This window comes from Littorina saxatilis, linkage group LG12, assembly GCF_037325665.1.
Source record: "Littorina saxatilis isolate snail1 linkage group LG12, US_GU_Lsax_2.0, whole genome shotgun sequence".
In the NCBI taxonomy this organism is placed as follows: Eukaryota; Metazoa; Mollusca; class Gastropoda; order Littorinimorpha; family Littorinidae; genus Littorina; species Littorina saxatilis.
Window position 1 is genome coordinate 12888947 of NC_090256.1, and position 15508 is coordinate 12904454.

A 15508-nucleotide genomic window follows, 5' to 3' on the forward strand; every position below is an offset into this window, starting at 1 on the left:
ATTTATCTAACACAAAACAACAACGGGGCACGCTCAAGGTCGTACAAGTAACAGAACCGCCACTCAAGCGTATCAAAAAACATGACTGCCATCAATTATACAAAGCCAGGTTAATCCACTGCTCGCACCACTGACGAGTGTTTCCCCAAAGCGCCGGTTAATCATTCATACAGAGCATTTTTCCACTGGTACATTTGCGTGACATTACGGATGGTGTTTGTCAGTAACTGCAGGCTGGGTGTGTGCACTCTGAGTAAACTTGTTTTGGTCCATGCACTTATGTTTGAGAGTATTTCAAGGTTGACGAAAGAGGACAAAACTTGACGCTGTCTTTGTTTGTTTGTCTGAAAGAGTATAAGAGCGTGCTTGCAACCATGTGTGTGTGTGGGTGTGTGTATCTGTCAGCCTATACGTGGTGCTAGCAAGCAGGGGGTGGGGTGGGGTGGGGGGGCGGGGGGAGGGTGTTGTACGCGTCTGGTTGTCTGTCTGTAAGTATATGTGTGTGCACATAGGCCTGACATTGTTTCTCCTATAATCCTCTTTTGGGTACTTATTCTTTTCCATACTTTGTTGACATCTATATTTCCTTCTTTCTTTGATTGTTTCTTCGTCTTCTTTCTTTCTCTCTTTTTTACATTTAGTCAAGTTTTTTTTTCCTTTCTCGCTTGTCTCATTTGTTGTAAATCCGATGCTAACAAATATCACCTCTCTATTTCAACATTACGGACGAAGGTCAAGTCTCAACGATGATAATTAAGAAACGACACCACTATGTCTGTGCCTGGAGAAAACGGAACCTCATGTCTAGATCTTGCCGGCATGCCAGGTCCTTTCTAGACTGTGAGCTTTCTTTCCCGAGCACACTAATCTGCAAACAGCCTGATCGTGTGACTGCAAGCCGTCTGGTCCTGAAATGGTCCACTTATGACGTCAGATCCTGCCTGTGAATCCCGGTAGCGGATGGAAACAGGACGAAGCGGAGAAATCTATAAAAATAAAAAATAAAGAAGAGGGTGGGGTGGGGTTGAAACTACGCGCACAGCACAATGACCTACTTTTCAACTCTTAATTGTAGGTACATTGATTTCACCTCACTGTGCAGAAGGCTTCCATGTAGTTTGTTGGTGTGAAGGAACACTTCCATTTCGTACATGTTTTTACTTTGCAAACGGCCTCCATTTAATTTGCTGGCACAAAGGGACACTGCGTACATGATTGCACTCTGCAAGGGCGTATACCTAAACATTTGGTGTTGCAAAGGGACACTTTCACTGCGTACATTTGTATAGTCTGCAGGAGTCCTACATTTAATTTGCTTGTACAAAGGGACGTTAAGACTGCGTAGATCAGTGCACTTTGTAGAGTGCCTGCATTGAATTTGTTGGCGCATGTGCTTGCACTCTGCAGAGTTCAAAGATCACATTTTCTTAGTGCAAAGATACACTTTCACTGTGTACGTGTTGCACTCTCCAGAGGACCAACTGTGTATGTTTTGGTCGGTGTATTGGTCGGTCGGGGTGTTAGTTGTTTCGATTAATCCTTATCTAAGATTCACAGTTATTTTTATTTCATTGAAGTTCACAAAGTTAGATCATACACATGATATGTTGGTATCTATACATTGTTTTGTTTACTTTTCTTGAAAGGTTGGACGTATATGGTATTCCTAAATTCAGCCCGATCCATGGACAAGTGGCTTTTCAATTTAGATATTTCAGACACAAAAATCAAGTTTTGCTTTTCATTATTATTAATAGATCAAGACTCATAGACAAGTGGCTTTCACAAGTTAAACTAACGCTCAAAATGATTGAACTGTCCAGCATAGCAGTGCATTACAGTTATTTCAAGAAGAACTGGCGAACCTCGGGCAAAATGTTCTTCGTGGCACCACATGCACGATTTTGTTACTAATTAACTGGCTTCTGTCAAAAATCGATGGCTTTCCATTTATCCAATACAATGTTTACATCCTGGGGACATTGGTATATTGAAGCCATGAAAGTCGTGTCGCTTTAAGAAGTAATGAGGAGACCTGTCTTCCAGCTGCCATTGTTATCTGTCTGAAAGTCTGACAGCTTTGAAAAGTTAACGCCGGATTTAGTATCACCCTTCAGAAGCATGGGCTGAATTTCAGTGCAAAACATGTGCGTAGAAAAAAACCAGGCTGCTCGATTCTAGCGAGGTTGACTTTGCTTTTTTGTACATTGTAACAATAGCAATTTCTCGTTGTTAGGTTGATATTTGTGTGTGTGTGCATACTATCATGTGCTGTGCCTCTATAATAACAGTACTGAAATAAAATCTTCAAACTTAAGAAAAACAAGGGTTTCTTGATACGACCTGACATTCAAAATAAGTTGCAAAATATGCTTGAAGATTGTAAACAAAAACTATCTCCATGTCTCTTGACTCTTTCTTTCTTTCTTTCTTTATTTGGTGTTTAACGTCGTTTTCAACTATTCAAGGTTATATCGCGACGGGTCTCTTGACTCAACTGGTGCAACAGTAGTTCGAAACGTCTCAACAAAATCAGCACTTGTTTTAATATCAGCTTGAAAACTGATACCTGCTATTGTATCTAAACTTTCAATATACTAAAAGGCACTTGTTTGTGCTATTTGGAACACTTTTCGGATTGAAAATTTCGTTCACAAGGGTCACGTGACTGCCACTCCAATGAGAATACCAAATATACCGACACCTACATTTTGAATTATGAATCAACAAACGTTCATAAAAAGCAATATTCATCCGTTCCTGCATAGCAAAAAACATCTATTAATGACCTTTATAGTCCAGGTCATGTTGTACTGATGTCATGTGTTCTGGCGATTGAACGCCATTCCACTTGAGGCACGCGTAACAAACACTAGAGCTGATGGGGTCTATGTCGACCAAAAGAGTGGGATTCCCTGTAGGTAGAGTTCCGGGTGGATTCCCTGTTTCCAGGGAATACCACAGGGTGTAGTTCCTGTAGAGTTTTGCTGATAGCCCTGAAAGTCGCGTGATGCTTTGCGACATCGGTAGAATTTGATGGGGTTTTGTTTGTGACTGCATGGATTTAAACGATGAATTTGCTTTTGTACTCCTGTTCTTTTTGTGTCTTAATGATTGTATTTTGGTTTTGTACATGTGTATAATAATGTCATTGTAAAGCGCTTGGAGCTTTTAGGTAAGCGCTCTATAAATTTCCGTTATTATTATTATTATTATTTTTAAATCTTTTTTGGTATTTCTTAGAAATTCGACTATGGTTTACAAGTTTTATCGAAAAACTTCACCCTGTAGGATTCCCTGTATACAGGGAATCCCCCTACAGGAACTCCACATACAGGGAATCCCACTCTTTTGGTCGACATAGACCCCATCAGCAACACTAGAGGTTGAAAACGGCAGTTTTGGGCGGCAGTTTGAGAAGCTACTCAATCGAAAGCGCTGTGGCTTGGTCGTAAGACGCCGGCCTCCAAAGTAGAAGATCGTGGGTTCGAATCCCGGCCGCGCCTGGTGGGTTAAGGGTGGAGATTTGTCCGATCTCCCAGGTCAACTTATGTGCAGATCTGCTAGTGCCTTATCCCCCTTCGTGTGTACACGCAAGCACAAGACCAAGTGCGCACGGAAAAGATCCTGTAATCCATGTCAGAGTTCGGTGGGTTATAGAAACACAAAAATACCCAGCATGCTTCCTCCGAAAGCGGCGTATGGCTGCCTAAATGGCGGGGTAAAAACGGTCATACATGTAAAAATCCATTCGTGCAAAAACACGAGTGTACGTGGGAGTTTCAGCCCACGAACGCAGAAGAAGAAGAAGAGGAAAGCGCTGTAAATCAGCAATGACCAAGTGAACAACGGTTGAACTCTCAGGATTATCATGCTTACATATTGAGATACTAAACGTGTCATTTCTAATCATTCCAAAAGATCGTTCACAAGTTACGCAACGTTCCGAAAAGATGTGCAAAAGAAATATTTTGTTTTTCTTCACCTTAATTAATCTTCTTGAAACTAAACTTGGTCTTTTTCGAAAAACAATTCCTCACAAATGAAAAAGAATGACAATAAAAATGTTTAAAGTCACAAATGCAACGGGAGAGAAAGGGAGAGGGGAGAAGGAGGAGGCAGACAGGCATTAGTCTTCTTTTTGTAGAAAAAAAAAGCAACACACAAAATAGAAGACCCCAGTTAATGCCCTTAGTCGACACCCTTGCGTAAAAACTAAAGAACACAACTTCTCTTTATTTCCATAAAATGTTTTCAATCTGGCGAACGCAACAAAAACAAAAACAAAACAAACAAGTCGCGTAAGGCGAAAATACAATATTTAGTCAAGTAGCTGTCGAACTCACAGAATGAAACTGAACGCAATGCAACGCAGCAAGACCGTATACTCGTAGTCCACCGCTCACGGCATAGGCAGTGAAATTGACAAGAAGAGCGGGGTAGTAGTTGCGCTAAGAAGGATAGCACGCTTTTCTGTACCTCTCTTTGTTTTAACTTTCTGAGCGTGTTTTTAATCCAAACATATCATATCTATATGTTTTTGGAATCAGGAACCGACAAGGAATAAGATGAAAGTGTTTTTAAATTGATTTGGACAATTTAATTTTGATAATATTTTTTATATATTTAATTTTCAGAGCTTGTTTTTAATCCGAATATAACATATTTATATGTTTTTGGAATCAGCAAATGATGGAAAATAAGATAAACGTAAATTTGGATCGTTTTATAAATTTTTATTTTTTTTTACAATTTTCTGATTTTTAATGACCAAAGTCATTAATTAATTTTTAAGCCACCAAGCTGAAATGCAATACCGAACCCCGGGCTTCGTCGAAGATTACTTGACCAAAATTTGAACCAATTTGGTTGAAAAATGAGGGCGTGACAGTGCCGCCTCAACTTTCACGAAAAGCCGGATATGACGTCATCAAAGACATTTATCAAAAAAATGAAAAAAACGTTCGGGGATTTCATACCCAGGAACTCTCATGTCAAATTTCATAAAGATCGGTCCAGTAGTTTAGTCTGAATCGCTCTACACACACACACACACACACACACACACACGCACATACACCATACCCTCGTTTCGATTCCCCCTCGATGTTAAAATATTTAGTCAAAACTTGACTAAATATAAAAAGGAGTGTTAAACCGCAGCTTTTTTTCCGAGAAGCCATTCTCCTAACTTTCATTATTTTTGAAGATGTCAAGTACTCTAAAGAATCGACAATGAAACTAACGTATATTACATCTACCAGCAACTAAGCCACATTCGCAATTTGTCATTTTCTTTGAAAATGTTAAGTGTCAGGAAGGATTCGGGGTAAAAACATCCACGTTTTACGACCAAAGACGTCTTCCAGAAAAAGAGGAGAACTGGCCATTAACCTAAAGCCTTTTGTCACTGGCAAAAAGAAGACAAGAGGAAAATGAAAAGGATAAACAGTGCAGTCGTCGGCCAACTGGTTGAGCGTTGCACGGGGGCATTGGTATGGTGTTGACGGGTTTAAAAGATGAAGGGAATAAAGAACCTTCTAGGGGACATTCCTGTGATCGCCAAATGCCCTTTCTATTTGCAGAGTTCGTTCACAGATGTCCCGTATTTCTTGTCCCCTATAACTCCTTCTGCTCACTGCTACTGTGTTGCTTCAATTCTTTCTCTTTTTTCCCTGTTGTTTCTTTGAGCTGAAAACAGGAAGATTTAGAACAAAGAGCAGTTTGGTTTGAGAGATGTTCTGAGGCAATGTGTTTTATGAGTACTCCTTTAATTCCTTTTTCTGTTATCTTTTATCTTCCTGCGCACACTCAAGAATATACTGCGCCATACCCTGCATGGCTCGTCTGCGGTTGTTAGACTTTACAACTGTTCATAGATTTCATCCCATCTCTTCTTCCCCCTTTCTCTCTGTAGTACCCGTTTGTTCTCTTTGACGAGGCCGTTTTCGAAGGAAGTCATGTATGGCTGCCTCAATGGCGGGGTAAAAACGGTCATACACGTAAAAACCCACTCGTGCGAAAACATGAGTGAACGTGGGAGTTTCAGCCCATGAACGAAGAAGAAGAAGAAGAAGAAGAAGAAGAATGAAGTCCAAAATTCAAAGCAGCCGTCTTTGCTGTCAAGAACTAGGACCGTGTCTTCACAGAATACGAGCTGCATGTCGATTTGTGTGTGTACTTCGCAATTCAATGGAATATATGTCTCCTCTCCTCTCCTCTTCTCTCCTCTCCTCTCCGCTCATCATGTTTCCCTTTGTGGGAATCTTTGAAGAGTTACGTAATCGATTCGAATAAAACGTCTCTCTCTTAAAAGTCGAATGCAAAGCCTTCACGGTAATCCTAGAGCCGTGTCGGGGCCGAATGTCCCCCCAGAGACAGTGTTTTAATGCGACAATGCACGTGATTGTCGTTCTTCTTTGTTATCTGTTTGAAACGATGTAGGTCAACTGATGTGTGATCTTTTACACGAGTATTTCATCACTGCGATTACAAAAGAGGGGAAACAATAACGTGCAAAAGATCAGACGACTCCGACAGTGATCAAAAACGCTGTACAGTGCTGTTTTTTGTTTTGTTTTGCTTTTAAAAGCTTTCACAATGAATGTTACACTTTTAGAGTGAATAAAAGAAGAAGACACTTAAGGTGAGAGCAAACTTGCAATGTTGAGAACGAAGAAATAAAAATCTGTGAACAATTTACGGCAAGACATTTACGAAATGTGTCTGAAATGAAGCGAAATCAAGCCGAGTGTTTGAATTGACTGATTCTAAAAGGCCACTCCTTCGTGTAATGATAAGCTTAACGTAGTACTTTTGTTCAGCACATTTTCAGCTGCTGTCTTGTTGTTCAAGATTCGAAATTTTCTAGCTGTGGAACTTTGCACAACAAGAAATTTAGTTCTCCAGTTTGCGAACAGTTGCGGAGGGCGAAGGAACAAATGTAAGAAAGACAAAGCCCAGAGGCCGAGTGCCGGAACGGGGGCTTTGGGGGGTCATGCGTTTCTGTACAAATCATCAATCAAATGACAGTTGGCAGACAAATTCTTATACATTTTTGCTGCTCTTTTTTTTGGCGCAAGAAGCCGTAAACGTGAACTGTATCCTGCAAAATCAACACATTCCTTTCTGAGACAATTCAAACTGCTTTAAGCAAGGGTTTCTGCCTTATATGAAATCAGTATCCGTGAAATGTTTGTTCCGGCTGCGCATATCCGCAGTAAATGGATTTTGAATAAATGTACAGAGATACGATTCCACGAAAGTGATTGCGAACTGTCTGAGTGAAATCAAAGTACGGGGAGTGCCGAAAAAGTTTGCCGGGAAGAACAACACTTCTATCTTCACGAAACTCCTAACAAGCAAAGTGCATTAATAGATTCTTTTTCACGGCTGAGGGAGATGGCTCTTCAACGCGACGCTGGCTCTAAAGCGTATTTTCTTAGCACACAGGCCCCGAAGTTTGACGACGCTAACACCTCTCCCGAAATGTTTGTCAAAAGCATTGGTAAAGACTGATGGTGCGTCTGCGTCTTCGTTTGTCTGGAAGCTACGTTACCGAGGCACAAGGCTCGCAGCGAATATTCTCTGCGCTCCTGTTCAGAATCAATAGCACTGTGGTGAATAGACGATGGTCGAAAAAAACCCTCAAGTTTGTATGGGTCATGGAAGAATTATTTTCCCTTGTTTCAATAGAAACACTGTGGTAAGCCAATTATGTCATGCGTAACGAGCCTCAGTGTTTCTATAGAAAAGTAAGGAAAAACAAGAGAAAGCAACGCTTCCGTAGCCCATCAAACCCGACAGAGTAGTTATTTCCGGAAGTCTTCTATTTGTTAAACGTTTGTCCCAGAATCTGGCTTTGTTATCAAAAGCCGGCAAAACCCAAATGTAAAATTCATACCTGCTGTTGACTCATCTTCTGTTCAATCAATGGGGAATCAATGGAGCACTGGCACTTACAAGCTTACGCTGGAAAACAACAACACGTGATGGAAAAAAGACGGATTCAGACAGCACCAGACCAGACCAAATGTTCCCGAACCTTTGGAAAATGTGACGTAATTGCATCACAAAACACGAAAGAGAGAGAGAGAGAGAGAGAGAGAGAGAGAGAGAGAGAGAGAGAGAGAGAAAGAGACAGACAGAGACATACTCGGACAGACAGACAGAGAGAGAGAGAAAGACATACAGACAGACAGACAGACAGGCAGACAGACAGACAGACAGGCAGACATACAGACAGACATGCAGATACAGACAGACAGACAGGCGGAGAGAGACAGAAAGAGACAGAGAAAGAGAGACAAACAGAACAAGGGAGGAAGTGACGGAAGAAGAAATTGGTACAACATCACCCTTCTTGCTGGTGAATGACGAAATAGTTTTGAACAGTTTTGCAAAATGAATATACTCATTTGTTTCTATGTTTCATTTAAAAAGAGGTGTCTTCCTCAAGCCGTTTCTGAAGTTGTCAGTTTTATTTGTGTCTGTTGACTTTTGAGGCCAGAAGATCGGTGACTGTATTTTACATTGTTGAATTAAATATTTCCTAAGCAACCCTTTCTCGTTTTTGAGTTTTACTTAGGCCACACAAAAAAATAGTCTGTTTTCGGTAACCCGACCGACCCTATTTTTTTCGCGCGACCCTAGACTTTTCTTTTGGCAAAAATAACGTAAAAAATGGTTTTTTGGAAAAGAAAAAAAAATCCCGACCTACCGACCCTATTTTTTTGGCCTATGTTACCGTAAACAGACCTCTTTTTTTTGCCTTATGTGAAGAGTCATACCTCTCTAATGGAAGACATCAGCATATATTTGAAGATGTCCAGGTCCCTTGTGTCCATGTATTTTGGCCTCTTCTCTGCGCTCAATCCTGACGTCTGCACAAATATACACACAAACACTTTAGTGAGACGAATAAGTACAAACAGATTAGAAATGATTCGTCAAGTATTTTCAGCCTTCTGTGTGCACATCCAGCTGCTTTTCTCTTTGACTTTGACGGGTTGGTAAGTTGGTGTCTTGGTGAGTTCCGGTGTTGGCTTGTAGGTGTGTTGGCTGGTGTGTGCATTGGTTGGTTCGTTGATTGGGAGCTTGCAAAGAGACTTGCCTGCGTGGTTGATTTGTTTGTAGGTTAGTTGGCGGGTGGCTTAATTAGTTGCTTAGTTGCTTGCTTTTCAAGTAATCAGTATTCAGCTGCATCACAAAAGTTATAAATAATAGACAACTTGACAAGCGAAAAACAAAAAGTATGCAGGAGTTTGTTTGTTTGTTTGCTTGCTTAACGCCCAGCCGACCACGAAGGGCCATATCAGGGCGGTGCTGCTTTGACATTTAACGTGCGCCACACACAAGACAGAAGTCGCAGCACAGGCTTCATGTCTCACCCAGTCACATTATTCTGACACCAGACCAACCAGTCCTAGCACTAACCCCATAATGCCAGACGCCAGGCGGAGCAGCCACTAGATTGCCAATTTTAAAGTCTTAGGTATGACCCGGCCGGGGTTCGAACCCACGACCTCCCGATCACGGGGCGGACGCCTTACCACTAGGCCAACCGTGCCGGTATGCAGGAGTTAAAGCACGACGTGTTCACCACTGTTGAGAGAAAATACAAAACCGGATTCATTCGCCAGATTCCCCAAGGGATAATAGTGAGCGAGGTGGTCTTACAATTAAGGGTAATTGGGTAATTTACAGTCTTTTGAGGTGAAAATCCGAGAACAAAAGTTCTGGACCAGTACGGTTGGCCTAGTGGTAAGGCGTCCGCCCCGTGATCGGGAGGTCGTGGGTTCGAACCCCGGCCGGGTCATACCTAAGACTTTAAAATTGGCAATCTAGTGGCTGCTCCGCCTGGCGTCTGGCATTATGGGGTTAGTGCTAGGACTGGTTGGTCCGGTGTCAGAATAATGTGACTGGGTGAGACATGAAGCCTGTGCTGCGACTTCTGTCTTGTGTGTGGCGCACGTTATATGTCAAAGCAGCACCGCCCTGATATGGCCCTTCGTGGTCGGCTGGGCGTTTAGCAAACAAACAAACAAACAAAAGTTCTTAAAGGAAAGGGTCGAAGACGTCAAAGTTTGTTAAAAAGAAGGTTCCACTAGCACTACTAAAACAAATAAGAACAACAACAACAACAACAACAACAGTATCTGTAGTTTGCGGTCATTGATCATCATTCTTACCTGTAATTGGTCATCATTGTTACCTGTCGTTGATCATCATTGTTACCGGTAGTTGGTCATTCTTACCTGTAGTTGATCATCATTGTTACCTGTAGTTGATCATCATTGTTACCGTTCATCATCATTGTTACCTGTCGTTCATCATCATTGTTATCGTTGATCATCATTGTTACCGGTAGTTGGTCATTCTTACCTGTAGTTGATCATCACTGTTACCTGTAGTTGATCATCATTGTTACCGTTGGTTGGTCATCCTTACCTGTAGTTGATCATTATTGTTTCCTGAAGTTGGTCATTCGTACCTGTAGTTGATCACCATTGTTACCTGTAGTTGATCGCAATTGTTACCTGTAGTTGGTCATTCTTACCTGCAATACGGAGTTGTCGGAGGGCAGGGCGGAGCAGCAGGTGACCAGCACGGCTAGCAAGACAGCGGACATCATCATGATTTGGCTTTCCATTTCTGCAACACGAAATACCAGGAAAAACATTAAAAATTTGATTCTGCACTTTCATTTCATTTTAAATTTAGTCAAGTTTTGAATAATTGTTTTAACATAAACGGGGAATCGAGACAAGGGTGGTGGTGGTGTTGGTGGTGGTGTGTGTGTGTGTGTGTGTGTGTGTGTGTGTGTGTGTGTGTGTGTGTGTGTGTGTGTGTGCGTGCGTGCGTGTGTGTGCGTGTGTGTGTGTGTGTGTGTGGAGTGATTCAGAGAAAACTACTGGACCAATCTTCATGAAACTTCACATGAGAGTTCCTGGGTATCCGGCTTTTTGTGAAAGTTGAGGCAGCGCTGTCACGCCCTCATTTTCGATCAAATTGATTGACATTTTGGTCAAGCAATCTTTGACGAAGTCCGAACTACGGGATTGATTAATGAGTTAGTTTGCTCATTAAAGTTGTCATGAAAATCTCATTTTCACTAACAGATTAAAAAATGGTTGCATTGTATTCCTTATCTTCTCCTGAATTAAAACAAATATAGATATATCATGTTTACTTCAAAAATGTGCTCAGAATGACAGAAAATAATATAAGTAAGTACTACGTTCGCACGCTTCGCGGAGACGAGCGTGACCCGTCTCAGTCTTCGGGTGTGGTTAGTCGAGACTATCTAAATATAGTCTCGGATGCCGACAGATTGACTAAATGTGTTTATATCGCTTCACGCGACTTGTTTTATCTGTTTGCCTCGCTCTTTGTCTGCTTGTCTGTTCCCCCCCCCCCCCCCCCTCTCTCTCTCTCTCTCTCTCTCTCTCTCTCTCTCTCTCTCTCTCTCTCTCCCTCTCTCTCTCTCTCTCTCTCTCTCTCTCTCTCTCTCTCTCTCTCTCTTTCTCTTGGCACGGTTGGCCTAGTCAGTAGTGGTAAAGCGTCCGCCCCGTGATCGGGAGGTCGTGGGTTCGAACCCCGGCCGGGTCATACCTAAGACTTTAAAATTGGCAGTCTAGTGGCTGCTCCGCCTGGCGTCTGGCATTATGGGGTTAGTGCTAGGACTGGTTGGTCCGGTGTCAGAATAATGTGACTGGGTGAGACATGAAGCCTGTGCTGCGACTTCTGTCTTGGGTGTGGCGCACGTTATATGTCAAAGCAGCACCTTCGTGGTCGGCTGGGCGTTAAGCAAACAAACAAACAAAACAAAAAACATCTCTCTTTGACTTTCTCTCTATGTCTGTTTGTATGCCTCGATCTCTCCCCCCTCTCTCTCTCTTCGTTTTTTCCTCTTTTCTTCTCTTACATCCCAAGTTCAATCAAACAAAGACCCAAACACTGTTAAAGTCAGCCTTTTCCCCCTGTAAACATTAGAGACATTAAGACCCAAACACTGTTAAAGTCAGCCTTTTCTCCCTGTAAACATTAGAGACATTAAGACCCAAACACTGTTAAAGTCAGCCTTTTCTCCCTGTAAACATTAGAGACATTAAGACCCAAACACTGTTAAAGTCAGCCTTTTCTCCCTGTAAACATTAGAGACATTAAGACCCAAACACTGTTAAAGTCAGCCTTTTCTCCCTGTAAACATTAGAGACATTAAGACCCAAACACTGTTAAAGTCAGCCTTTTCTCCCTGTAAACATTAGAGACATTAAGACCCAAACACTGTTAAAGTCAGCCTTTTCTCCCTGTAAACATTAGAGACATTAAGACCCAAACACTGTTAAAGTCAGCCTTTTCTCCCTGTAAACATTAGAGACATTAAGACCCAAACACTGTTAAAGTCAGCCTTTTCTCCCTGTAAACATTAGAGACATTAAGACCCAAACACTGTTAAAGTCAGCCTTTTCTCCCTGTAAACATTAGAGATATGAAGACATCGGGCATTGTTTTCAGCTCTACCTGTGGCACAAGGGCAACAACATGAAGACATCGGGCATTGTTTTCAGCTCTACCTGTGGCACAAGGGCAACAACATGAAGACATCGGGCATTGTTTTCAGCTCTACCTGTGGCACAAGGGCAACAACATGAAGACATCGGGCATTGTTTTCAGCTATACCTGTGGCACAAGGGCAACAACATGAAGACACAATGTGACCCTCCACCACGGAATGAGTCGCATGTCACCTTTGCATGATTTTCATATTTGTACATTTTCTTAAAGAGTTTTTTATGCTCTATCCAGTGGTGAAAACCGTTTTAGAAAAGAGCGAAAACTGTTTGAGTTATAAGCGTGTGACTAAGGTGACCCTCACACTGTTACCAGACACTCCCCGGACTTATATATATTAAGCCTAGCGCAGAACCGCGCGAGGTGACATGCGACTCATTTCGTGGTGGAGGGTCACAATTGGAAAAGCACAGATTTGAAACAGAACCGAAAAGGGACAACGAGAGAAAGATAGAAAGAGAGAGACACACGACTGAAAACAATATAACGGGGAGGGAGCCGGAGGGTGAAAGGGGGAGGGGGGGTGGTGGTATGGGAAGGCAAAGATAAAGAAAGAAAACAAAGGAAAACAAATAGAATTAAGCTGAGCTTTAATTCATTATCCTTAGCTTCACCACCTTCTCTTCATTCTCGCCAATCTGGCAATGAAATGAGGCGGAGTGAGATGGAATGAGTGAGATGGAATGAGTGAGATGGAAGGAGTGAGATGGGAGGAGTGAGATGGAAGGAGGTAGAGAAGGGGTTTGAAGAGAAGGCAAACGAAAAAGAAGCCGCACACAAGAATAGCGTTGAGCTGCTTTTCCATTCTCCTATCTCGGATGTCTTTCGGTGTTGGCAGTCGCGGAAACGCCGAAACTTTCTGCAAATCGCCAAAAACGTCACGATCATTTTGGCAGAATTGCCGAGCTCTTTTTACGCTGGCGACAATTACTTTTAAAAACTTCCGACAATTGCCGAAGCTTGCATGACCATTTCAGCAAATGTTGTGCCAAAAAATCCTCCTAGCAAGAGCTCTGTCCAAGGAGTCACCACCACCGTTTGCTTCATAATAGCCACTTCGCAGATAGACAGGGATGGAATGAGGTGAAAGAAGAGGAAGGGGGGGGGGGGGAGAAAAAGATCCCCATACCCCCTATCCCCTAATCCACCCCCATACCCCCCATCCCCTAATCCACCCCCACAGTCCCCGCTTTCCCAAAAAGTAGAATTTACTTTCTGTTTTCCCTCTCCCGTCCGTCACCACAATCTCTATCGGGTCCTGGCCTCTTCGACAACAGAAGTAGGTGGACTGGGATGGAAAGAATTGGAAAGGAGTACGAAAATCTCCTCTCCCCATCTCCCGTCCCCTTCCAACCCCACCCCCGCCATTCGACAATACCCCCGATCCCAAACTATAGTGTTAGAGCTGTGTTTTCATTCTCCAAAGTGTCACCATCACCTTCAGCCTTTTCATTCCATAGCTTCTCCCGGCGAAATGAGTTGCCAAAATTCACACCTCGCTCCCAGCTCTTCATTGGTGATTCCGCCTTCCCTCCTTCTTCATGAATTCTTCATGCACTTCAAATTTTTCCACAGAGTTCATCGATCAGCTAGTCAAGCTCTAAGTAATCACATTTAAACTGGAAAAAAAAATCAATGAACCTGGCGGGCATCGGACAAACAATAGGTGGCGTGCGTGTCACACTGCCTTCTGCTTGAAACAGAGGAGAACCGAGAGGAGTTTCACATTTCGTGCCTTTGTAAAATCTGATGTGTTACCTTTGACAAGTGTTTCATGATCACACAGCAAAGTGTTGTCGATAGATAAATAGCACACAGAGATGTAGTTCATATGCATGCGTAAAATCGTGATTGTAGCTTAGAAGAGTGCGTGTCTTATTCAGAAGTTTCGACATGCAATGATGGGCAATGAGTTATTGGTCGCTTGTTCATTTCAATACTTGTTATTCTCTCAGGTGTAAGGCGTCCGCCCCGTGATCGGGAGGTCGTGGGTTCGAACCCCGGCCGGGTCATACCTAAGACTTTAAAATTGGCAATCTAGTGGCTGCTCCGCCTGGCGTCTGGCATTATGGGGTTAGTGCTAGGACTGGTTGGTCCGGTGTCAGAATAATGTGACTGGGTGAGACATGAAGCCTGTGCTGCGACTTCTGTCTTGTGTGTGGCGCACGTTATATGTCAAAGCAGCACCGCCCTGATATGGCCCTTCGTGGTCGGCTGGGCGTTAAGCAAGCAAACAAACAAACAAACAAACAAACAAACAAACAAACAAAATTCTCTCAGGTGCCAGGAGATGCATGGTTCCGCATAACTCCTACTTTCTCTGTTTCACATTTCGATGCATTCAGATCGCTAACTTCTCTTTGTTTCTCAGAACCGAAAACTTAAAGCCAATGCATTTAAGCCATGGTAACAAAACAAAATGAAAAATGTACTATTCATTGTATGCATCAGCTCCCGGAAATAAAAATGTTTGAACTGACCCAGTTCAAGGACAATCTTAGTCTTGGCTAGCCCTGACCGACTATGACCGAGACTGAGGACTGTCAGTGGAGGAAAGGTATCCCTGCGTGTTCACTAGTTTCGGACACGTTCACGCTGAAACCAGATCGATACAGACACAGTCTTTTGACCCTATTTGAGGTACCAAAAAATGACTGTGTCTGAAGCTGATGAATAATTATATAGGAAGGGACGTAACACGAATTTGAGCCTAACCATCTCACATTTGTGTAACCATTTCCTGATCTGGCATAATTATGAATGAATGGCTCTCGCGCAAGTTCTCGCCACGGTGGGATTTGGCCGGCCGAATTTAGGACAATCTCTGACAACAAATTCGTCATCATCACGGGACTTCTCGTCCTGAGCACATGTGACCGGAAGAAGCGGGAACAAGGCTGTTCAGCCTCGATCTGATATTTCTATTCCTGAC

General features: G+C 42.7%; 1 protein-coding gene across 2 annotated transcripts in view; it reads right to left on the reverse strand.

Annotated features, from left to right (window-relative positions):
* LOC138981273 (uncharacterized) overlaps nucleotides 1-15508 on the reverse strand; it is an 88363-nt gene that overhangs the window by 7864 nt on the left and 64991 nt on the right. For both annotated transcript variants that reach the window (XM_070354121.1, XM_070354120.1), the window contains exons 2-3: nucleotides 10559-10653; nucleotides 8790-8882 (exon numbers count right to left, since the gene is read on the reverse strand). In XM_070354121.1, coding sequence (XP_070210222.1) covers nucleotides 8790-8882; nucleotides 10559-10651 — 186 coding nt within the window. In that variant the 5' untranslated portion in view covers nucleotides 10652-10653. The remainder of the gene's footprint in view (nucleotides 1-8789; nucleotides 8883-10558; nucleotides 10654-15508) is intronic.